Here is a 25,137-nt window from a genome sequence, read left to right on the forward strand (position 1 = left end):
TCCTTCCTCACAGTGGGCTCTTCCTCTTGACTTTTTCCTAATTCTTCTGTTACAGGTGCTACCTTATTCCAAGTCTCCAGCCACCTAAGTTTGACACTTCAAAGTCTCCTATGACTTCCTCTTCCCCCTTCCTCCTTCTTTTCAACTATTCACGAAGTCCTTCCCAACCTCCAATTTGGATTATCATTACCTCACATGTGGATTCCTACAATCACCTCTATTTGTGTTGGTAAGGCTTCCCAGGATGAACCTTTCTCTTCCCAGGACCTAGCTCTGCACTGTCTAATACAAAGCCACTAGCCACATGTGACTATTGAGCACTTGAAATGTGGCTAATCTAAGTGGAGATGTGCTGTTAAGTGTAAACCACACCAGATTTCAAAGACTTTCTATAAAAAGAATGTAAAATTCTCAATTTGTTATATTGATTGCAATATAAAAATATCACCATATTTTGGATATATCGAGTTAAATAAAATGTTATTAATTTTATCTGTTTCTTTTTATGTGTCTAATAGAAATTTTAAATTTACATATGTGGCTCACATTATATTTCTAGTGGACAGAGCTGGCCTAGATCCTTCCAAGCAAATACCATTTGAAAAGAAACTTACTTTTTTGGTCATCAGATTGTCCCCTGAAATTAAGGCCTATTGGCTTTAAATATAATACTAGCTAATACAGTTTGACTATATAATGGCAGTTTAAATGTACAGGCCAATGCTATATTTAAAATGTAAACATATAACAAGCTTTCAGCTGTTTCAAACAGGATTGGTGGAGAGCTGCAGGCTTGGCTCACTGCCCACCTGTGATGGGCTTGGGCAGTAAATGTCCTAAACAAGGCTATCTGATCCCTGCTTGCCCAGCCACTCCCGGTAATTGTCACACTGGATCCAGCTGGCCTCATGAGGCAAGGCAGGGGAAGGGCTTTACCCGAGACAGCCTGAGGCATCACAACATGTACTGGGCCTGTGCTACTCTCGTCCCACCTCGTGGGACCAGCTGATGGACACTCAGTCCTTTCTTATCCTTCTAAGAAAGGATTCAGCTTTGAGGACCTGCAGTTATTGGGAGAAAGCGCTTCTCTGCTGTCAGGGTGAGCAGGGCTCAACTTTAAGAGAGGAGAGAAACCATATCTTCTAGGGTTAGGATTCCCCTCCTTTCTCCCTCACTGGATTGTGGAGGGAAGTGGAAGTGGCATCAAAGCTCTTATAATAATAATAATAACAATAATAATAATGAGTTTTTAACTTATATTTTTTGTGTCCCTGTGAAGCTCTTCTCATCTAGGAAATCCTTCCCTGGAGCTGCTCCAGCTCCATATTTGGGAATTGAACATTAGTTTCTGCTCTCTCCAATCTATCTTTATCCAAACTCTGCCTGATTAACCTACCCTCAACATTGCCTTTTTCATGTCACCTCCTCTTCTCTACCCAAAACCTTTAACGGCTCCCACACCACCTCTATGATAAAGTATAGACTGAGCTTCTTCCCCTTGCTAGGAATGCCTTTCTTCCTTCTCTTTGCCTAGTTTTTACCCATTTCAAATTCCCACTCTTCACTGAAGTCTTCATTGGCCACTCTCATCAGTAATCCACACTGCTCTGAGGTACTCTAATACTAGAACTTCACGTGTGCTCTCTAGACCAGCATTATATGGAAATTTGTTTAGAAACACTGAGTTTCAGGCCCCATTCTAGACCTACTGAAGTAGAAACTCTGGGGGTGGAGCCCAGCAGTCTGGTTTAACAAGCCCTCCAGGTGATTCTTGTTCTCAGTCCAGGGGATTGAAAACTTCTGGTTCTCAGGTGATCAGAGCCACTGCACTATAACATTTTCTCATATACTGCCTAGATTCAAACTCAAGGTAGCGTGGCTTTAAGGCAAGTGATTTAATGTCTCCAAGTCTCAATTTCCTCATTTGTAGAATGGGATAATAATGTGCCACCTCATAAGGTTTTTATGAAGATTAAATTGATTTAATTTTTAGAGTATAAGACTCAATAGGATTTTCCCATTTGTTTGTACTCTTAACAATACTAGAAATCCATCTTTTTTCTTTAACAAGAAGGTGGACCAATCATCTTTTCTCCTCTAACATGTTCTGCAAACCTATTCTAAAGTTTTCATTGTAAGGATTGGCCATTGAGAAGCCTTTAAAAGTCTCTTTCATGGTGAGTTTGGCCATTAAAAAAAAGTTCTTAGGATATAATCAAGTAAAAAACTTAAGCACCAGAAAATTCTAGTTCTTTATGCAATGAACTTGTATATCTCCATAAGATAGATAATAATCTATCGTTGGCCCTATTTTTAGAATGAGGAAACTCAGGCATCTTAAATTTATGTGAGATTTGTGGTTACCAGAGGCGTGGGATGGAGGGGGAATTGGAAGCAGGTGGTCAAAAGATAAATTTCCAGTTATCAGGTAAATAAGTACTAGGGATGAAATGTACAGCAAGGTGACTAGAGTTAACACTGCTATATGGTATATCTGAAGGCTGCTAAGAGAGTAGATCCTAAAAGTTCTCATCACAAGGAAAAAAACTTTTTTTTTTTAATCTATGTGAGATGATGGATGTTAACTTAATTGTGATAATCACTGCGCAATATTTGTAAGTCAAGTCACTATGTTGTATACCTTAAATGTATACAGTGCTGTGTGTCAATTACATCTCAATAATACTGAAAGAATAAAAACAAATTACAGGTGATTTGTCTCTTATTAGACACCAAGGCAAAGATACAGGTGACACAGAGCTTAGGAAATCAAATTTTTAAAAAACTCATTCAATCATTTTAAATTTTGATAAATATCTGCTGGGTGCAAGGCACAAAGATGTGGGGCAGGGGGATAAAGATGAATAAGATGTGTGCCCTGCTTGAGAAGTCTGCAGTCTTACAGGGGAGAGGAGACACTGCTATATAAACACACACAGTGCAATATAGAATGTGATCCAGGTTACAACAGGTACAAATAAAGTGTGATAAGGGTCAGACAAAGAATGGAACGGGGGAAGGGAACTAATATTTTCTAAACATCTTCTACGGGCCAGGATCTAGGCTAAGCCCTTGATATATATTTTCTCATTTAAGCCTCAAGTAACCCAATAAGGTTACTGGGGAATTTTTGTTTTGTTTGTTCTTTGATTTCGTTTTGTTTTACAGACATAGGAGTCAAGATTCAGCAAAACAGTCCAGTGTTTTACAGTTATTGAGTGGTGAGAGACGGGGTTCAAATTTAGGTGTGTCTGAAAAGAGAGAAAATACTTCAAACTGGCATCAAGAAAGGCTTCCCGAAGAAGCTGGGGTTTCTGACTTTTTCTCTTTCATATGGATAGTTCTGAACCATTCTGGGGCCACTCCTTTTGGAATCTAATAAAAGTATGGATCATTTCTCACAAAAACACACATATGCACAATTTCAGTGCGTCCACAGATCCTCTTTAGAGAACCCCTTTTCAGTAAATTAGGTCATACTTACTTATGGGGAAAAAGATATTTCAAAAGTTAAACCACCAAAAAACTCTACAGACCTTCATACTTACTTATGGGGAAAAAGATATTTCAAAAGTTAAACCACCAAAAAACTCTACAGACCTTAAATTCCTGTAGTTCCAGTCTCCTATCATTAATCTCTTTCTCGAGCTGAGCTTTTTCTACTTGCATCGCACCAGCCGTCCGTCCATGCTGGCCTACCAACTGTGTCATGTTTTCAATCTGTTGTCGCAAAATCTCGATCACCTTGTCCTTTTCTGCCATCTGTAGCTTGAGGGCCTCACATTCCGTCTGCACGTTTCTGAGGTGATCCCCTTCATTTTTCAAGTGCTGCAGCTCCTGCAACTTCAAGTCCACCCGGGCGCGGAGCTTTGTGATTTCTGCATTGGTAGCCTCGATGGCTCTCTCTTTTTCCTGGAGGGAAGCTGTCAGGTCCGATACAGTCCTCTCTGAGCTCTCCAGGGTCATTTTCTTGGCTGTCAACTCTTCTACTACTTTGCGGAGCATCTCTTTGGTGGATTCAAGCTGAGCAGTCAGGGAGGACACTTTTTCTAGACTTTCATTCTTTCCCTGAATTGCTGCCATCTGATTGTTAAAGAAGACAGAATTTTGTGGATTTGGGCAGACAGGTAGAGGTAACCTCAAGAGATATAACAAGTTAGCTCAAAAATATGAAATCATGACTCAGATAATATCTATTTAAACTAACTCAAATCAGTTTGCTGACAAAACTCCATAAAGACGATAGACCAACGTGTTAATTAGACCAAGGTGGAGATACCTTAAATAATAATGCTCCTCCAGAATGGTTTTCTAGGGTGGGGGGCTTGGGAAGCTTCCTCTGAGGATGTTTTCTGCACCAATTTAAATTAGGACAACACTAGCTATAGGGCCAAGTGTGGAAGGACTGAAGGTAACTGTCTTCTATTTCCTTCCAACCTGCCCCTTAATTCTACCTCTGAGGGAAAAGTGAATAATGGTTTTTATCCAACATACATTTACATTCTCTGGTCCTTGTTTGGAAAAGAGTAAGATCCTAACTTCTAGTCACTCCTTTCATCTTTCTTCCTGCCCATGTTGGGCCAGAGAATAAGAAAATGGCTTTGCCTGGGTCTAAGCCAAGACTGATCCCTCCGGTTTGCTTTCACATTTCGGGAAGCTTACTCTTTTGTGGGATGCTTTTTATGTCTCTGTGGCAATAACTGGCATTGGAGCCACGTCCTTCCAGTATGAAGGTACACTGCTGTTAATAAAGCATTCCACACTTGACTACTGGTGCACTGAACTGGAGTGCCCCCATCCTGTGTATATATCAGTCTCCCTCAGTTTGGGGGAAAAGGAGGGGACAGTCTCTTTTGGGGGAGAAACAAAACACAATATGTTAGAAACCTTCCACCCTGCTGTTCCTCAGATTTCCTTATGGTTTGATGCTCTTCTGAAATAATTATTATGTTACCAATTTCTAGGTGAAAATGAAAAGGCAAATGGATGGGAGTTTCACTACTCAACAGTGTACAAAAATGAGACAAAGCTTAACATCTTTAATAAGTGGTCAAAAATATGAAATAAATAACAGGTTTTTATAACTTGTTCATAGAATCCATGGCACTATTTTAGAGCTATTTTAGGCCCACATATGTTTAAAAAGAAAAAATAGCTCTACCAATAAGACATAAAATGCATTGCCCCCGCAGAAGAGACCACTTGGAGAAGCCGGGCCGCGTCCTGCCTGACCTGCCGTTCCATCTGGCCCTGACACTCGCTCTTCATGGCCTTGAGGAGGGCCTCCAGGCGCTGCACCTCCATGTTCCTGTCATCGAGCTCCCGCCGCAAGTGGTCAATGGTGATGCTGTTGCCGGTGTCCCGGTCCCACAGACGCTTATTCTGCTCCTTCTCCAGACTCAGCTCCTTCTCTCTTTTATGAAGATCAGCCTACAAGAAGTGAGGTATGCTTTCCCCCCTAGTATTAAATAATTAAAATAAAATTCTTATTTTCTTTATATCATCTTTGGAGTTTTTATGTGATTTGAGAAGCCTTTGATTTTGGATCTCATTCCTTTTTAATGGCTCGATTAAGAACAATTATTTCCTAGAAAAATAAGTTAATATTTTTCTTACTTATAATTTCTAGCATTATAAGTAAATCTCAATGGATTAGACTCCAAATAACATATAATGAAAAGGAAAATACAGTAGATTTTAAAGGTCATCCTGTTTTTGAGTTTTGAATTTTCTAACAAAGGCATTATGCTTATATCAAGTGTACTCCTGTAATAAAGAAACGCTCAAAAGCTTGAAGGAATAGCAACAGCGATTTGGTTTACTGCTTCAGAAATGGCAGACTAGTGTCTGGTTCTGGGATTGGAGTAGTAGTTGGGCTGTGAATAGAATTACCTGCCTCTTCAGTCACTAAAAAAATACACAGTGAGTGTTTACTGTTAGTAAAAACTCAACAGAGTTGAGAAACAAAGACACACAGATCTTCAAATGACTTATCACCCAAAGAGAAAGATAAGACAGATACAAATAACTGGAAGTGGATTTTCAGTAAAGAGACAGAGATAAGGAACAGCAGAGAGAAATCACTAATGAGATCAAAATGCTTCAAGAAGGCATCTGAGCTGGACCTTGAGAACAGCTTGGAGACATAGAGATTAGGAAGAAAGGACTAGAAAGGGGCATGTGTGGCTTGCTTGGAGCACTGGGTATATGCAGAGAAAAAGAACTGGAAAGGCAGGCTGAGGCCAGATCATGAACAGTCTTGAAAGGCAGGGTGTTAGACTTTAGGGGAAAGTAATGTTTGAGTCGAAGAGTGACACCATCAGAGTTATATTTTAGAAAGATGAATATGGCAGCACTTTACAGTGGATTGAAGAAGGGAGAAACCGGAATTAGGAACCCTAGTAAGGAGACACTGTCATGTTTCAGGTGTAATGAGGGCCTTGGACGAAAGGTGGTGGTAAGAATGAAAAGGAGGGGACAGGTTTGAGGACCTTTGAGACATTTAATCTCTAAGATTTTCAAATCAGATATGAGGACATCGGGAAACACACAATAGGAGGGAAAGAAGTGAAGGATTATCCCAAGGTTTAGAGCTTCTCACACACTGCTGCCAGGTCTACCTTTAGCGCATGCTCATCAAGCCCCTTATGAGCCTATGAAGGATGGGTCTACCAGCACAGAGCACTATACCCTAGAATGGGGTTTGGTAGTAAGAGAGAAATTTATTCTCCTGTACCACTGATATCACACAAAGCAGTACCAAGCATGTCCTTTCCTAAATTTCTCAGCCTGTAGTACCTCTAACGGAGGGCGGAGGCTGGTTCACTATTATCAGAATCCTATTTTCTTTCTTTTTAAAAAATTTTTTACCTAAACTTCCATTCAAATTTTCTAGATACAGTCATATGTTGCTTAACAACGGGGATACATTCTGAGAAATGCGTCATTAGGCAATTTCCTCACTGTGCAAGCATCCTAGAGTACACTTACACAAACCTAGACGGTACAGCCTACTACACACCTAGGCTATATGGTACTAATCTTATGGAACCACTGATGTATATGTGGTTCATTGTTGACCAAAATGTCATGTGGCACATGACTGTACATAATTTGTATATGTTTTGAATGTTATTTGGCTTTGAAATGAATACTCAACCCTACTTCGATTTAGCAGAATACAGTATCTAATTGAAAGACTATGCCTATCTAAAGATCAACCTCACCTAACTTTTAAGCCATAACAGTTCTGCTTAAGAAAAAAATGGGTATAGAATATTGTATTTTATATGCAAAACTTGAATAGTGTCTAGGATATTCTACTGTGTACATATGAACAAATATTTTGTAAAATTTTTAATTTTATAAATGAAACAAGTTTTGTGAAATATTTTGGTTAAAAACTTCCCCAAATTAATCTCATGCATTATTTAGAGCATAATCTTACCACCAGCTTTTGAAGTTGATCATCCAGATTTCCAGACTCCTGACTGAACTGATCACGTTCCGTCCGTGCTTCAGTTAGCTCCGAGTTGGCAAGGACTAACTGCTTCTCCAGCTCTTCTATCTAAAAGGAAAGCACAAATCCAACGGTCCGACCATGTCAGTGGGTAATATAAAATAAATACAGTCTTTGGAAAACAAATGGTATTATTTTGGCGTCAAAAATAAAAGTTTATTGTGATGGGTTTTGCAAAGTTTTCTAAACTTAAGATCTATGTAGAATTTAGCCAGGGAAATTAGCCAAAATGAAATATTTGATACTGTTAGATGTGGGCATTGTCTGTAATACATCTCTGTCATTCTCACACTATTCAAGATTTATCTTCAAAGAATGTGTTCTGTAATTTGATATTTAAGGAAGCTTGATGTGGCATAAATAACATTCTGTAGAGTCCACACAAATGAACTATATTATACTTAGAAGAGTTATTTTGTTTCAGAATATCAGAGGTTCAATAATAAAAGGTATTGAATATAAAAGAATGAATGGAAATATCAAGTTTCAGTTTAGTTTTACATTATTAAATATTCACTCTATTTTGAAAGGATGAGTGAATTCATATACATGTATTAAATACATTAATATATTTATATACATATTATATATTCCAGTCTTCATTTTCTTCAACTATAAAATGGGATAAGAGTACCAATTTTATTTATTTATTTTTTTTGCTGAGGAAAATTTGCTCTGAGTTAACATCCGCTGACAATCTTCCTCTTTTCGTATGTGCCGCCACCACAGGATGGCCACTGACAGATGACTGGTGTAGGTCCACACCTGGGAACCGAACCTGGGCCGCTGAAGTGGAGTGTGCCCAACTTAACACTAGGCCACTGGGGCTCGCCCAAGAGTACCAATTTTCAAAGACTGTTATAGGTGTATTTTCCTCTCATAGACAGGGCAGCTGTTTGATCTGTGTGACTATGCATTTCCATGACATATGCCAGAAGGCCCATCACTATTAATAGCATTCCTCAGCTCTTACTGTGTAGGTACAGTGTGGGCTAAGAGGTTAAGATCTCAGATAATGGAGACTCCTGGTTTGGATTTTGGCTGAGCTGCACAAATTCATAATTTAGACACTGAGATATTAAAATAATGAGAACATGTTGACACTTAATGTTATGAGGTAATACCTGATCTTTAATACGATACCTACAATACCATCATCATCTACTTCCAGTAATAAGAACTCTTCTGCATAAATGCTACATATTCCTTCTTACTTCTAAGGCATCTATTCAACAGGCTTCCAAATCTACGACGTCAAGAATAAAACTTATTCATAGCTGGATGATGAACTGTGATTAAACCTTCTTAGAGAACATATGAGAAAACTAAGTTTTTCTTGATGACTCTAGTTTATTTTTACCTGGACTAGGTTCACTTAAGATCTTTATTTATTAATTCAACACATACTTGTTAATCATATTATATACACACACACATATGCAACTATCTCTTTGATAAATAAGTATGAACACATAAAAGTTATATATATCTCCTTATCTACACATACATATATGACTTAAGAAAGTATTAATGTAGGACTATCAAACAGTTTCACATTTACCTACAGAGTAGTATCACAGCCTACAGGGATCAGAATATAAATTTTAATATTTATACTGGATATATTTTAAAACTGACTCTGTATTTGGTTGTATGTTATATATAAAAAAGTATTTCACAAGAACTAGATATACATAAAACATTAGGTTACCGATAGAAATGTGTTAATAGATTCTAGTAATCGTATAAAGAAGTACTTTCACTCTTGTGCTCTTCTGAGGGCCTATACAGAAAAAAGCCCAACAATTCAACATCTGTAGCACAAGTAGCTTCCTAAGAAAAATGAATGAATAATATCAGTTGATATAATCTCTTCAGCTCTATTATTATTGAGAAAGACTAAGTCAGCACAGACTTACCAAGGACATTAGGAATACTTAGGAAAAAAACCCCACAAACTTTTACTTTGGGTAGACAAACGTGATCAGAGAGGCAATATGATCAGGCTAAGAGTCAAACACCTTAGGTTCTGATCCAGGTTCTGTCACATAACCTCACTGAGTCTCAATTTTTTTCATCTATAATTTGAAAAGAGCATTCTGGATGATCTTTCAAATTCCTTTCAATTCTGCTTCGCATACTTTTGTATGGGAGAAGAACAGTATTAATAAAGCTGAAATTCTCTATTTTCCACCTATCTTTGGAAACAAAATATGGTCAAAGAAACCACATTTTGAGCTATAAATTTAACAAGAACACTTCCGATTTGAAAAGTTAATCATATGACTAAAACAAACATTTTCTACTCCTGGCCTGGGCATAAAACTATTTCTATCTTTGAGCAAAGTATTTGTATATGCACTTTAAAAGCTTAAATTAAGACTTGCTATTTCATGTCTGTTTTCATTTTTTTTTTAAATTCTAGATGACCATTTGATAAACTTGATGGTAAAATCTATGAGACCAAAATTTAAGAAAGAAAAAAAAGAAAAGAAAAAGAAAAGAGCCAAGTCTTATATTTCCGTCCTAGTTCATAAAGTATCAGAAGTTCCTCCAGACCCCCACAGGCACATTGGTTTTGTAGCTGTCAGTACTGACTCAACTGCTATAGCTCTGCTTTTACCTTTCACTTTTTAGAGTAAAAATATTTATATTAATTAATGGATCAAAAAGATAGAGAGTGAAAGGGAAAACCATTGAAGTAGCAGCTGAGCTGATACAAACAGCTGTACAAAACACTATAGAGAAAAGCCTTTTAAAATGTCCAGAATAAATCCTGACATCTGAGATATATTAGGTTTTTTCTTTTTCTTTTCTTTTTAAATAGCAGCACTGGTTTTCCCTTTCACCATCTGGAAATGGATTTTTGTTTTGGATGACTGGACAAATAAGTATTGGGATCTCATTCTAATCTGACAGTGATTTTAGAGATATTACCAATCATACCAAATTGTATCTTTTGTTTTCTGTGCTCAAAAAGACACAGCTAGTGGACAGTAAGGAATGCTGCAGGTCCACACGAGGTGCATTGGCAGAACTATGCAAAGACGTCTGCACAGAATCTTCCTGCACAGTATACAGCTCCAGCCAGTGCTACTAAATCTTTACTTTTTGAGTACGAAATTCAGCCCCAAATGCTTTCAAAGTAGGAAAAATTAACACATAAACAAGATCATGAGATATTTTTGTTGCCAAAAAGCGAAAGTTAAGAGTAAAGCCAAATCTACAGAGCCAATAGTGACAGCTTCTACTGGTCCAAATTCGTAAAGGGGAATTCTGGAGGTTCTCCTAAAATGGAAAAAGAAGAATAGAAAAAAGCATTACAGTAAAACGCTTTCGTAAGCTACAAAAGCTACGTCTAAAATTTTCCTTGAAACACAATTTCTATTTTCATCAATATGAAAATACTTTTGTTAATCTGAAGAGAAACAACGACCTCCTAAATGAGTTTTCTCTAAATTTATGCATTTCAGTTGGAAAGTGTTGTTCAGATCTGTCGTCATCAATTTTTTTAAATAATTAACTTTTTTCTGAAGGAATATGACCTCAAGAGAAAATACTGATACTGCCTCTCATAAAGCATGTTGATGTGTAATATCAATACACTCTTATAAATTTCTTTTCACACAAATCTTATTTTTAATTACAGCTTTTATGTATTATTTTCTTTGATTTTTTTTCCTTTTTGTTATTTGGACAGTATATACTAAAATGTGCACTGAAGCAGCAGAAAATAAAATAGATTTTAAAATTTTAATAGGCTTTAGCAATGTAAAGTCAAAGTATATGAAAATGAAAGAAATTAAATGAAGAATTTGTGTTTTTTAGATTTTATATTCAACTCATTACAATAAAAACATTTTATAACAATGGAATTTTTCATGACCCAAAAACGAAATCCTTTTGTTAACTAGCTTGCTCAGGTACACCATGAATTAATGCCATTTCAGGCCAGAGTATATTCAACTCTATATTACATTTGACAAGATAATCACCTTTCAGTGTTCCCTGAATAAAGGGAGTTACTATTAAGAGAACCTAGTTAACCAATAACTACGTACCAACTTGAACAGGCTGAATACGCTGTATTATAAATCTCAGTGATCTCGCTTAAAATTAATTAAGCTGATACATCCTCCCTTACTTCTATTACATGTTGACTATTTAAGACTATCAAAATTTTTGGTGATCCACTATAGAGCAAAATAAGATAATGATTCTAATAGCATATATATATGTACCATTTATCTATATGACCTCAAAACATTCATATAAAAAAGTCTGCACTCATTCATCTGGCTGCTTATGCTTCTACAATGCCAAATAGATAAATATTTATAAAAATTCAATAACTATTTTTGTATTCTTCGGATGGATATTTCAGTATTTGTTAAAATTTCCTACCAAGCCTAAATTTAGAGTTGATCAGCATGATGCTATATATCAGACCATATGCAAATTAGTAAACAATGGGTGATAGCTTATGAAGGGATAATTTTTCCAAGCAACATTACAACGGAAAGCTATACCAATTTCAAATTATGTAAGAAAACAAACGTGAGTTGAATTTTATTTAGTTATTGTATGGGACTGTAACACAATAGTTCTCCTATTTCCTCTCTCACTGTCAGATTATCAGAGCTCGTGGCTACCAATGTGCCTACCTCCACTAGACTCGAGCCTCCTTCCACCCTATGCTGCACTGAAATCATGACCATCCTGCAGGGTGAGATCAAGCCCTTTTGTGTAGGTTTGGTCTGCCCAGAATAGGGTGGACATTCCTGCTATCAATCTTCAGAGGAAAAGTTTGTCCTGAGTAAAAAAACACTAGAACACAAACAGCAAGCCTCAGAGAAGCAGAAAAGGACAACTGTTTCTCTCTGGGCTTTTGTTGCTTGGGTTTAGCCTTTAAGCATTGAAAGGTTCCTTAAGGCTGTTCATAGGTGGCAGTGGTTGAAATGACCCTGACACAAGGATTTAGGCTAAGAGCTAAGAAAGGAGGTTTAGTAAGGCAGTGTTATTCAAACTGCAACCCACCAGTGAATCATGAATCAGTTTAGTGAGCATCAAATCAGCATCTGAAGAGAACAGAGAATAGCCAGTGTCATATGTAACGGAGGTAAATAGTGTTTTGTGAAACTTGCTTCAACTGGATTTGTGTACGAGACCATAAATAAACTATTTCTTAGTGAGGGTAGTGATCGAAAATGTTGGAAAGCCACTGCTGTAGAGGATCTAAATCTCACAACTGAGATTATAGAGTTTCATGTTACTCTATTGTTTAGACTTTAGTAAAGCCATGTCTAAATTTTCCATTCTTATTTTAGCTGTACCACAGGGAATTAAGGTTGAGGTCTTAGATTCTGTGCTTGAACTAGAAAACCAAGGAGGAACTGCCCCCTCCTGTGGCCAGCACAGGAGTGACAGTGGTAATTAAATGAGGGGTGGCCCAAAGGAGGGCAAATGTCTGGAAGAAGGAGAGCTGCAATATTCAACTGCTTCTCCCCATGTGAAGCTTTTTTCTTGTACTGTTATCCTGCAGAACTGGGTTACTTTATAAAGAAAATCTGGCAGCTTCCTTATACTCTATTTCTTCCCAATCAGCTAAGGTGTGAGAAATCGGCTAAAAGCGATGGTTAGAACTGTAAGTTCTCTTATAGGTAGGATGACTATATATAGAATTTATCTTCCAAACTGGGACACTTTGGAGATGAAAAGTGGTTTCACAAAACAGGACACTGGGATAGCAGGTGTATACTGGGACCGTCCCAACAAATGGGCCTGTACGATCACTCTTCTCACAGGAACAAAGAACACAAGCTCCTCTGAATGGTAGCTCTTCACTTGTTTTTTAGGGTCTCTACTGTTTTATAAATGCTTGAAATTAACAAAAGCATAAGTTCTCGATAAACGGTTGATAATGATAGTGAACAGCTCCTCTTTAGCTATGGAAAGTGAGAGAACAAAAACAACAGAATCAAATATTCATTAATATCCAGTTTTAAGAGGAATTATGTGATGAGAGATGAAGATTTATCTTCCTAATTATTTTTTATTTAGACTAATCTTGAAGTTAATCCAGTTTTCTAGCTGCACAATGATTAATAATTAGGAGTTGAAGTAAGAGCTAGGAGGAAGGCCCCTCACGTACTGAGTGGTAGGGAGAGACCAACCGGTACCAAAGTATTTCCTAAAGCTAAGCCTTGTAAAAATAATTTAAATGGTCTTATTTTTAAATTTATTTTGAGAAACTTACTTGAAGTATGCAAAATTTTTTTTCTAAGAATGAATGAATTTGAGCAAACAATTTAAATTAAAATTATTCATAATTTAACATACAGATATTTGGGATCTTCCTACTTCATCTTACTGACTGCTTTTAGTTTGAAATTATTACTTTGATTCTTCATCTTCAAATAAACTATTAAAAAGTATATAATTGGTTCTGTGTATAACAGTCTCTGGAAGCAGAACAGCAAAATTGAAGCTCACCTTGTCTTCATACATCCTTTTGGCTTCCCTTAATTCAGAACGTAGCTGAGAAACAGTAGATTCCAGATCACTGAGTTGACGCATATACATTGAATTTTGGTTTCTTGCTTGTTCTCTAAGAAGGGTTTAAAGGGAGAATAAAAGCAAGTAGAAACTAAAAATAAGTGTGATACCTAAGTGTACTCTAGCTTTTAGATACTTCCACTAGCTATTTTGTATGGCATTACTAGGCCAAAAGTCTTTTTTTTTTTTTTTTTTGCTGTGGAAGATTCACCCTGAGCTAACATCTGTTGCAATCTTCCTCTATTTTGTATGTGAGCCACTGACAGACGAGTGGTGTAGGTCTGCATCTGGGAACCAAACCCAGGCTGCCGAAGTGGAGCACACCGAACTTAACCACTAGGCCACCAGGGCTGGCCCAGCCAAAAGTTTTTTATTTTCCAAAATTGCTTCCTAAAAGCTTCACCTCAAAAATGTCGTCAAGTGTTGAAGCTGGGTGATGTGTATATAGGAGTCCATTTGTACTATTTTCTCTCTACGTTTGTGTATGATTGAAAACGTCCATATAAAAAGTTTCAACACAAAAGCTCAAATTATAAAATTATTTATATGCATATATATACATTTTATTTATATATATTCACACACACATATATAGTGTGTGTGTCTTTGATTTATCCTATCAGTTGAAATACGAACAATATTTAAAACATCCAATTCCAACAGGTCCAAATATTTGCAATAAAACTTCTGATATGGTCATATATTATCATTTAAATAATCTTTTCTGTTCATTTGAATGTTAGAAAAGTTTTACTTTCTTGTGGAATTATTAAGCAATTTTTAAAAGATCTTAGAACAGAAAAATTAATTAAAATAATATATCTAACATGAAGATAAATGACTATTAATTTCAAACCACCGGGACACACATACTGAATGATTTCCAGTTGACTCTGGATACTGTTGGCTTGGCTTCGAGCACTGCTAGCTTTCTCGGTAAGTCCTGTTACTTCAATTTCATGTTCACTTATTAACTGCTCAATCCTGTAAAAAGAATGTGATGATTGTTATCTGACACACAAGATTTTGCCTGAGTATGAATTATTTCAAAAATTAATAATTTTCAACACTCTCAAATTCAGTATTTTGTTTTGGCTTTGAATACGCTATTCTTTTTATGAGAAGTTTCTAAGATAGGTCCAGAATCCTTTATTTAAATCCTTTGGAGGCCAGCTAGGTTTTGGAATTTAGACTTTTTTTTTATTTTACAATGATAATAAATTACAAGTACTATGTATTATATGACACCCCCAGGGAAGTGCCCTATAAGCCAAACATATTACTAATGCAACAACAGGTTTTTAAATATTCACACTAAATCATAAAGACTACAAATAGCTTTATATTAGCTCAGATCAGGTTTTGCAAACAAAGGAGTGACTGAGACTCTCTCCTTGACCAAGCTTCAGTCAGGCTCCTCTGAGCCCTCTTCTAGGCCTTGACCTTGGCACCCTTCCTCCTGCACCTCCCCAACTTTGGCCTGCCTAGCCCAGGCTTAGTAAGAATCCTGTTAAGTCAGTTTAGTGAGAATTTCTCCACCCTAAGAGGATGTCTCCTCTTGGTGATTTTCCATCCACTGACCCCCTCACCCTCCTCCTTGGCTATAAATCCCCACTTTCCTGGTTGTATTGGGAAGTGAGCCTGATCTCTCTTCCCTAATGCAAATTCCTATTGCAATAGTCTTGAATAAAATCTTCCTTACCATTTTAACAAGTGCCAGAATAATTTTTTCTTTAACATGAATTTGCCACAAACCTATGAAAAAAAATTCTGTGTTTCAGAGCTTTTTAGATTTTGGAATTGCTGATAAGGGACTGTAGATATGATGTTTAGTTTCACTATGATTTTCTATACAGTCACGCATTGCTTAACGAGGATATGTTCTGAGAAATGCGTCATTAGGCATTTCATTGTGTGAACATTATAGAGTATACTTACATGAACCTAGATGGTATAGCCTACTACACACTAGGCTATGTGGTACTAATCTTATGGGACCACCATCGTATATGTGGTTCATTGTTGACTGAAATATCATTATGTGGCACATAACTGTACTTCAGTCAGAAACCTACCTATCTTGATGTTGTTGAAGAAGTAGTTCTATTTTGTTCTGTGATTCAGATTTCAGTGCTTCAAGCTGATCCTCTACCTGGTTATAAAAAAGAAATGTTGATTTAGGGACTGGTAAATCTAAAGCTTGGAAAATTTAGAGATTTTACAACTAAAGGAATGCTTTAGAAAGATGCAAATAGAATATTAAAATAAGATACATTCTATCACTACATTTTATGAAATTTTTTACTTTGGTTATACTCTCATGAAGCTATATAGGTAAACCAAGCTAGTTCCCTTTATTTATTGAGAGACCATTGTGGAAGTAACTTGTTATTTTAGAGAACAAAAATGAGAACTTGGCTTACTTTCAAGAATTTAAAAATTTATACACCTAATACTATTCTCTTAATGAATTTTAATATGAAATTGAAGTAGTGTTCTCACCACTTACTGGAAATATCCTCCCTTTAAGATAAGAAATCTCTGTGTCTAATTCTCTTAGGATTTTACTAATGGCTGAGCTCATGTTGCGGAAGTGGAGAGAAGACATGGTGTCGTGTTCGTAGACTTTCTTGCCTGAGGCTTCTTCAAAGTCAACTAGGATTGATCGGATTTCTTGAAGCACTCCCTCATGACTAAGCATCATCTTTCTTAGCTGCTCTATCTGTGTGTTGCTATCTTTCAGCATGTCCTCCTTAAGGCATTTGGCAGCTTCAAGTTCATGAATTGTATTTTGAAGCTGATTTCTTAAATCCTCCTGGGACTGACTCTCCCTTCGTCTATGAGATAAATGAAAGAGAAGAAATAATAGTGATAAAATTCATATTCACACAAGTAGTCTTATACTACAAAGAGTCAAACTTTAAAATTATTTCAGGTAACAAATCCCAACCTGATGTCAGTCATGGCATCTCTCTCCATTTGCATCTCTTGAAGTTTGGTTTGCAAATCAATGACTGACTGTCGTAAGTAAAACTTTTGTTTCTCATGCAATTCATTGCTCTGAAAATAATACCATGCAAATTAGTCTTCACTAGAGGAACATATTTCCTTATAGCTAATAATTTCCAAAAAACTATATATTAATTTACTTTTATGTGTACTTCCTTCCCCCTTCACCATAGTTCAGGGCCTAATTAATCATTTCACACCTAGATAACTGGAATAATTTAGTCCCATTCTCTCAAGCTTGCCTTCTTTTGATCCATTCTCTACCTTATAAACAAAACACTGTTTCTAAAACAAATCTGACTTCTGGCTCAAGATAGAGACAGGAATAAGATTTATTCATGAAAACAGGAGAATTGATTGAAATTCTCTCCAGAAAAGTCAACTCCCACTTCCAACCCACTTAAAATACTTGACAGCAGACTACCATCACCCAAAAATCAAGGTGTTCTACTACAAAGAAATTCACTAATATCTCTTAAATCAGGCACTGAGACATCTTCCAGCATAACAACTGATGCCCATCTAACCATCCCAAAGCAAAGCCATCTAGTTCTGCTCATGAATAGAGAGCTTGCCATCAGCTTTCTCATTGTTCATCCTTGAGTTATGAACAAAAAAACCAAAAGCCACTGAAGGAAGATTATTAAAAAAACCCAGAGACCAAGATTAAACAAACAAGCAAACCCTCAGAAAAAAAGGTCCAAAAAACAAAATTACTGCAACAATGGAAGAATACTTCCTAAAACTTGTATTTGCAGAGAAATCTGAAAGACATTACAGCCATAAAGTAAGAAAGGATACTATGCCAAAGAAGTGATCAGGGGAGAAGAAAGAATTCGTGGAAATTAAAAATATGTTTGCAAACTAACAAGTCGCAATAGAAATGTTGGAAGTCAAGAAAAGCTCCCCAAAAGTAGAAAAAGTAGACAAAAAATTTGAAAGAAAAGCTAAGAGATTTAGAGGTTCAACCTAGGAGATAATATGTGACTAACAGGAGCTTCAGAAAGAGAGAACTGAGAAAACAGAGGGAAAGAAATTATCAAAGAAAAAACACAACTGAATTCCTCAAAGCTGAAGGGCATGAATCTGCAGATCAAAATGAGCCACTGACTCCCCAGCACAGTGACTGAAAAAACTAAAATCCACACCTAAGCACATTATGGTGAAATTTCAGAGATAAAGAGAAAACTCTAAAGCTTCCAAAGATGAACCTTAATTAAGTAAAAACATATCATCTATAAAGGAACAAGAATCAGACAGACATCTACTTCTCAGTAGCATTACTGAATGCAAGAGCATAGTATTTTCAAAGGATTGAGAGAATATGATTTTTTTATCCAGCTAAAGTCATTCTAAGAATGCCAAGATTCATAAAATGTATGTCCTATACACTCTTTCTTAAGTCTCTAATGATGTGCTTTGACTCTATGAAGAAGCAGATCAAGAAAGAGGAAGACAGGAAACAGTGAATCCTGGAAATCATGGATCCAACCAGGAAAGCAATGATAGGAGTCTCAGGAAAATAGTTATACAACAACTAAGGAGAAACTCATCTAGACTGGAAAAAAAGACAGAAGACTCCTGAAGAGTCGTGGATCAAAGGAGAATTTGAGATAGAACCTATATGACAGTTTTTTTTTTCAATGAGGATATGATAAAGGCAAATAATATAAGGAAAAAGAAAGGCAATTAGGAACCACCAGAAAAACAAAACACTACACAGGAAAGAAAATGTAATAGGATACTACCTGATTCTGCAGTTGACAACGTTTATATAGTCAATATAAGGTAAGTCCCTTTTCCTTCACCTCTTATAGTCCAGATGAATGACTACAGTAGTCTGAACTTCAGATGGTAACAGTGGAAATGGAAACAGATTTGAGAAATATATACGAGGTATATTGGACGGACCTGGTGATAAAGTGGATGTCAGGGAAGAGGAAGAGGTATCAAGAACGAATCAGGTTTTTGCCTTGCACAACTACGTAAAGGTGGCACCATATATAGTCAGAAGGAATACTGGAGGAAGAGTAGTTTTGGGGGAAAGATCATGCATGCAGTTGGAAATGTTGAGTTTATAGAGCCTGAAAAACATTTTAAGTAGAAATATCAAGTAGGTATGTGGGTATACTAACTGGTGTGAAGCTAAGATAAGAGGTCTGCACTAGAAATATAAGTTGAGCATTCACTGGTGTATAAATGGCAACAGAAGTCATGGGAATCACTATGACTGTCTATGGAGGGTTTTGCTGGAACAAGAAACTGAAAAAGAATGAGCTTGAGGAAAATCAGGAGAGTATGTTTCCATAAGAACTAGGAGAAAAGAGTGCTTCAAGAGGAAAAAGATAGTCACCTGTGTCAAATGATGTTGAAAAGTCAAGTAAGATAAGGAACATAAAGCATCGATTGGATTTAGCATCATTGCTTACCTCTACTGTAGCACAGATCTCACTGTTACTATCATTTTCTATTTTAAATATCTCAGCCACAAGACTGTAAATGTGTACATGGAAAGGACCACATCTTTTCCATCTTTATATATCCAGTACCTAGTACAATATCTGTTATATAGGAGGTTCATGCTAAATATTACAAGTACCCAAATAGCCCTGTTATTTATTTACTGACTTACATATTCATTGGGAGCCAATCAACTGTCAGATACTCTGCCAGAGGATGGACATAGAAAATGAATTAAGACACTGTTTCTTTCCCTCATTGGTACCTCTGTGCTTCATCCATCTATCTATCCATCCATCCGTCCGTCTGTCCATCCATCCATCTTTATTAGTGTACTTATCATAAGGTATTGTCACTATTTGTTTATATACCAGCTCCCCTTCAAGTCTATGGACTCTTTATGAGTCCTATCTTATTCATCTTTGTATCCCCTGTATATAATCCAATAGTATATAATTTTCAGCACTTAATAAAGTTGTAGTTTTTTCCTCAAAGTGTTCACACATCTGATAAGGTAGAACAATGTGTTAATGAATACAATAAAATGCACTAAATATTACAAGAAATAAGTGCACACAGGCTGTATAGAGAAGAACACACCTAATGCTCTCTAGAGGAAAGGCTTCGGAGAAGGAAATGCTTGAGCCAAGTCTTGATGGATAATGAGAATTTGCCAGGCAGACAAGGTAAAGAAGAGGAAATGGCCCGGGCAAAGGCATGAAGGTCTAGAATAGCATGGTACATCCAGGGAAGAGCAAGTAGCTTGATATTGCTGGAATGGAGGGTACATATGGGGAACAGGTAGCAGACGAGGCTAAAATGTACAAGGAGAGGTTATATCATGAAGGGCCTTGTATCCGATGATAAGTTTGACTTTTATGCTATAGACAAACAGGACACATGCAATCGTAAAGCTGGCCAAAGCCAGCTTGATTCTACATAAGGTCTACTTAAAATTTTTAGCAAATAACTTCCATATACTATGTGGCTATCATGTATACATATACATCTAAAAATCTATTCCTGCCACTGCTTTGTACAGAAAAATCAGGTATTATGACAGCAGGAGAGCAGGCCTGAACCAACTATTAATTATAATTACAGACAAGTGTCATTAATTATAACATTTTGAACTATTCAAGTTTCATTAAAATTTACCATGAAACCAAGGCATTATGACTAATTATTAACAAAAGAAAGATAGGTATGTAGACTTTTCATCACCCCAATTTTTAATACTAAAATAGAAGGCATAGGCCAAATGAACAAGTTTAACCAATAAATCCATTGTTAAGTTTTTCTTCCAGGAAGTTTAGGTTCTATTCTAAGGCAATGTGCTCCACTGTCATCCCAAAATGGCATAAAGTACTAGAAGAAGGAATGTAACTCACTTCATTTAGTCTTCTCTGCAAATCTTTGACTTGATGTGAATATTCTTCCAAAACACGTTCAATGTGTTCTTTTCCAGGGTAAGGGATGACTTTTCTATGAGAATCAAGTTCCACTTCATATTTAGGGAAAAAAGGAATTTGTGTCAATGTCCCAACTGAAGATGTGTTTTCAATTATTGTACCACGAATAGACGACATAAAAAACGGACTTGAAGAACCTAAATATTAAGGAATTGATCAATTAATTAACTTATTAAATAATTTTGTGGCAAACATTATTCTAGGTGATTCCTTATTGAACTCCGAGGAGCCCAAGGTCTCATGGGGAAAACAAACAAGAGAAAGATTGGTAAGAGCTCTGAGAGAGGTGAGCACAAGGTAAAAAGGTGGCTTAGGGATGAGGAGGTAGTTTTATTTGATAATGTTCAAGTGACACTTGAGCTGAATGAACCCTGAAGTATCGATGAGCAAGAATTAACTAGTATGGAGGACAGAAGAGGAAAGGCATTCCAGGCAGTGGGAGCACCATAATTATTGGTGAAGAGGCTTGAGAAAGCATGGCATATTCCAGCTGAAAAGAAAGTAATCACCAGATACGAGAATGAAAATATACATCAGATCATGAAGGGTCTTGTGGTCATGCCAAGGAGTTTAGATTTCATCTTGAAAGCTCTGGGGAATCATTAATGGAGTGGAAAGTAGGGGGTAATATAACTAGGTCTGTGGTTTGAAGAGGCTCTCCGGCATCAGTGCGGAGAATGCATTGGATGGAGAAAAAACTGAAGGCAGAGAATCCAAATAGGAGAAAGCTTTCAATAATGCAGGCAAGAAGTGGCAAGGGTCTGCTCTAGAACAGAGGCAATGGTGACAGATGCAAGGGCATGGATTTGAGAAATACATGTGGTAAGTGGGAGAGAGGGAGGTGTCAAAGATTTCTCTTGGGTTTTGAGCTTCAGCAACATCCAAGTAATGACGTTTCATTTGCAAACACTGTACATGGACTTGAAGTTCAAGAGCGTGTTTTGCTTCAGAGAGCAGGATTTGGGAATCATCAGATATGAATTTTAGTAAATCCTTGGAGTCAATGGGATCATCCAGGGGCAGTGTAGAGAGTGAAAAGAGAATGGGATTAAGAAGAGTACTCTGAGGAAATACTAATATTTAAAGGAAGACAAAGGAAGTGAAACACAGTAAGATTCACAGAAGACCCACAAAGATTTTAGAGAATTGTAGTCAAGAAGCACTGCTGGTTTGGACTGAGGGACAGAGATAGTGTGAGACGAAAAAAAGCCTTTCTATAAGCAGGCTGAGAAAACCACTCAGCTGAAAACATATGCTACCTTTCACACAAAACGAAGGAGGACTCAAAGTCAGACCCAAGAGTCCAGAGGATATAGCCAAGACCCATAGAGAATTATTCCCAGGCCTGAGTTCTAATCAAGGAATGGTCAACCTGTGCCCAGCTGGATTTCAGAATTGCAATGGACCCATGTGCTTCCTGTTTTCCCCTTTCTGAATGGTAGTGTTGACAGTGGTTATCCTATGCCTGCCACCATTGTATGCTGGGTGTCACAGGTCTTCAGATTAAGAGGAACTCTACTCAAGGAGCTGTATTTAAGGAATTACAATTGAGGAGTTTCATCCAATCTGAATCTAATTTAGATAAAGAGATTCTGGCCTTCGAGCAGATGCTATAATGGGATCAGACTGTTAGAGGCCTTCTTGGGAGAGAGTGAATATATTTTGCATGTAAGAGAAATGTAAATAATTTGTGACCAGAGGGCAATGTAGTGGTTTTAAAATATGTCCACAAATTCTTTGATACTCCTCTCTTTTATGGCGGAGATCAATTTCCCTCCTCTTTGTAAGCAAGGAGAAATAAGAGGGTATGTGTGTATGTACACATGTGTGTGTATGTATAGCATTTGCTTAATGTTGCAAAAAAGAAACAGTGGAAGACTAAGACAGAAACTTGCGAAAACAGTTATCTATCGGGGTATAGGAATGAGTAGAAACAGAATAGAAGGGGTAGAGATGGCAGCAAGATTACTGAATATACCTTTTTATAAAGTTTTTACTTTTGAGCCATATACATATCATACATATCGAAAAAATAAAATGAAATAAAAATAACATGAAATTGAATACTAACAGAAACAAACCTAACAGTACAGTAAGTTGATAACATAAACCCACAGAGAAAATATTTCCTTCAAATAACTTTGGAACACAGTACCCTGACCGTATGGCCTCAGAGAACTTTACCGTAGGTAAGTTGTTAATATAGTAGTGTTGTTATAATTCTGAAATTATTTTGTGTGTTCTGTAGAAGAGAGAAAATGAATAATTATACTGAAGTTTTTGGAAACTAGAGTTTTCACAGTAGGGGAGATACAGATATAGGATGAGGGATGATGAGGAAGAACTCTACGGTACTGGATTTGAATTTGAGTTATCAGTGTGAATTTATGATTTCAAAAAAGTCTATTTCCAAGCTTTAGACACTGAATGCTCCTAGACACAGTGACACTTCAGTAGCAATACGCACATGAAATCTTGGTTTCTAAATACTATTCCCTACTAAAAGGAACCAGGGCTCCTTAGCGAAATGGCTGATTCCAGGTCTGGGGGAACCTGCAAAGTACAGTGTGAGCCTGGAACATATTGAGGTACCAGAAAGCAATGAAGTGGGGTCATGTTTTAAAAAGACACAGAAGTTGCCTTAAAGGGGCTGGCCAAATTTGATACAACTGAGCATCAAAAACAATAGTGACAGCAATGCATTATAGCACTTTGAATTAAAAAACAATCTATGGGGGCCGGCCCCGTGGCTTGGTGGTTAAGTGCGCGCACTCCGATGCTGGTGGCCCGGGTTCGGATCCCGGTCGCGCACCGAGGCACCACTTCTCCGTCCATCCTGAGGCCGAGTCCCACATACAGCAACTAAAAGGATGTGCAGCTATGACATACAACTATCTACTGGGGCTTTGGGGAGAAAAAAATAAATAAAATCTTTAAAAAAAAAAAAAAAACAATCTATGGATCTATAGTAATAATAATAAAAGGAAAGCTTTTCTGTCCTGAGGAACGTCAGCTAATAAAATCATCAATACAATAACTGATTCAGGGAAGGATCTTCAATTGATGCTAAAACCATTGAGATGGTTTGGATGAAAGGTTATTTGGTACTAGGATATTCACAAGGTCTCAAAGGCCATCCCACAGATTACTTATTAATTATAAAGGGGAAAATATAACTTTTAATTAGCGGCATCTGACATTATGTGTTCCCTAAAGTATGATGTAAAAGCATACAATGTCACCTATGCAAAACTCTTGCCAAATGAGTTTAATCTGAATCTAAACATGAGAAACAATCAGAAAAATCTAGAATGTAGGACATTCTATAAAACTAGTCTGAACTCTCAAAGAAAATGCCATGAGAAACAAAAACAAAAAAAAAAGAAGAGAGAGAGAGAGGATGGTTATATTTTTTATAATTTTATTTTTATTTATTTATTTATTTTTCCCCCAAAGCCCCAGTAGATAGTTGTACGTCACAGTTGCACATCCTTCTAGTTGCTGTATGTGGGACGCGGCCTCAGCATGGCCAGAGAAGCGGTGCGTTGGTGCGCGCCCGGGATCCGAACCCGGGCCGCCAGCAGCAGAGCGCGCGCACTTAACCGCTAAGCCATGGGGCCGGCCCTTTTCTTTTTTTTTTTTTTATTTTTATTTATTTATTTATTTTGTGAGGAGATCAGCCCTGTGCTAACATCTACCAATCCTCCTCTTTTTTTGCTGAGGAAGACTGGCCCTGGGCTAACATCTGTGCCCATCTTCCTCCACTTTATATGGGATGCTGCCACAGCATGGCTTGCCAAGCAGTGCATCGGTGCGCGCCTGGGATCCGAACTGGCGAACCCTGGGCCACCGCAGCGGAGCGCACGCACTTAACCGCTTGCGCCACCGGGCCGGCCCTGATGGTTATATTTTTAAAGAGAATAAAGAGACCAAACAACCAAATACAATTCATGATCTTTGATTACATTTTTTAAAAAAGCTAACTAAGAGTTTTTTGGGGACAACTGGGGAAATTTAAATATTAATACAAATTAGATGATACTGCATTGATAATAATGTTCTTAGAGACGATAATGTGGTGATGCAGAAAAATCATCCTTATTCTGAGATGTACGTTCAGGT

The 25,137-nt window shown here is 37.1% G+C and overlaps 1 protein-coding gene across 8 annotated transcripts in view; it reads right to left on the reverse strand.

Moving 5' to 3' along the window:
* The window catches only part of CCDC158 (coiled-coil domain containing 158), a 106,758-nt gene that overhangs the window by 63,093 nt on the left and 18,528 nt on the right, over positions 1-25,137 (reverse strand). For 6 of the 8 annotated variants that reach the window (XM_058547295.1, XM_058547296.1, XM_058547297.1 and 3 more), the window contains 9 exons: positions 20,935-21,152; positions 17,025-17,134; positions 16,584-16,911; positions 16,150-16,226; positions 14,948-15,058; positions 14,012-14,126; positions 7,448-7,567; positions 5,233-5,430; positions 3,601-4,083 (listed from right to left, as the gene is read on the reverse strand). In XM_058547295.1, the coding sequence (XP_058403278.1) occupies positions 3,601-4,083; positions 5,233-5,430; positions 7,448-7,567; positions 14,012-14,126; positions 14,948-15,058; positions 16,150-16,226; positions 16,584-16,911; positions 17,025-17,134; positions 20,935-21,152 (1,760 nt within the window). The remainder of the gene's footprint in view (positions 1-3,600; positions 4,084-5,232; positions 5,431-7,447; positions 7,568-14,011; positions 14,127-14,947; positions 15,059-16,149; positions 16,227-16,583; positions 16,912-17,024; positions 17,135-20,934; positions 21,153-25,137) is intronic. The other 2 variants (XM_058547299.1, XM_058547301.1) reach the window with 2 other exon arrangements.

Source organism: Diceros bicornis, chromosome 8, assembly GCF_020826845.1.
Source record: "Diceros bicornis minor isolate mBicDic1 chromosome 8, mDicBic1.mat.cur, whole genome shotgun sequence".
Taxonomy (NCBI): domain Eukaryota; kingdom Metazoa; phylum Chordata; class Mammalia; order Perissodactyla; family Rhinocerotidae; genus Diceros; species Diceros bicornis.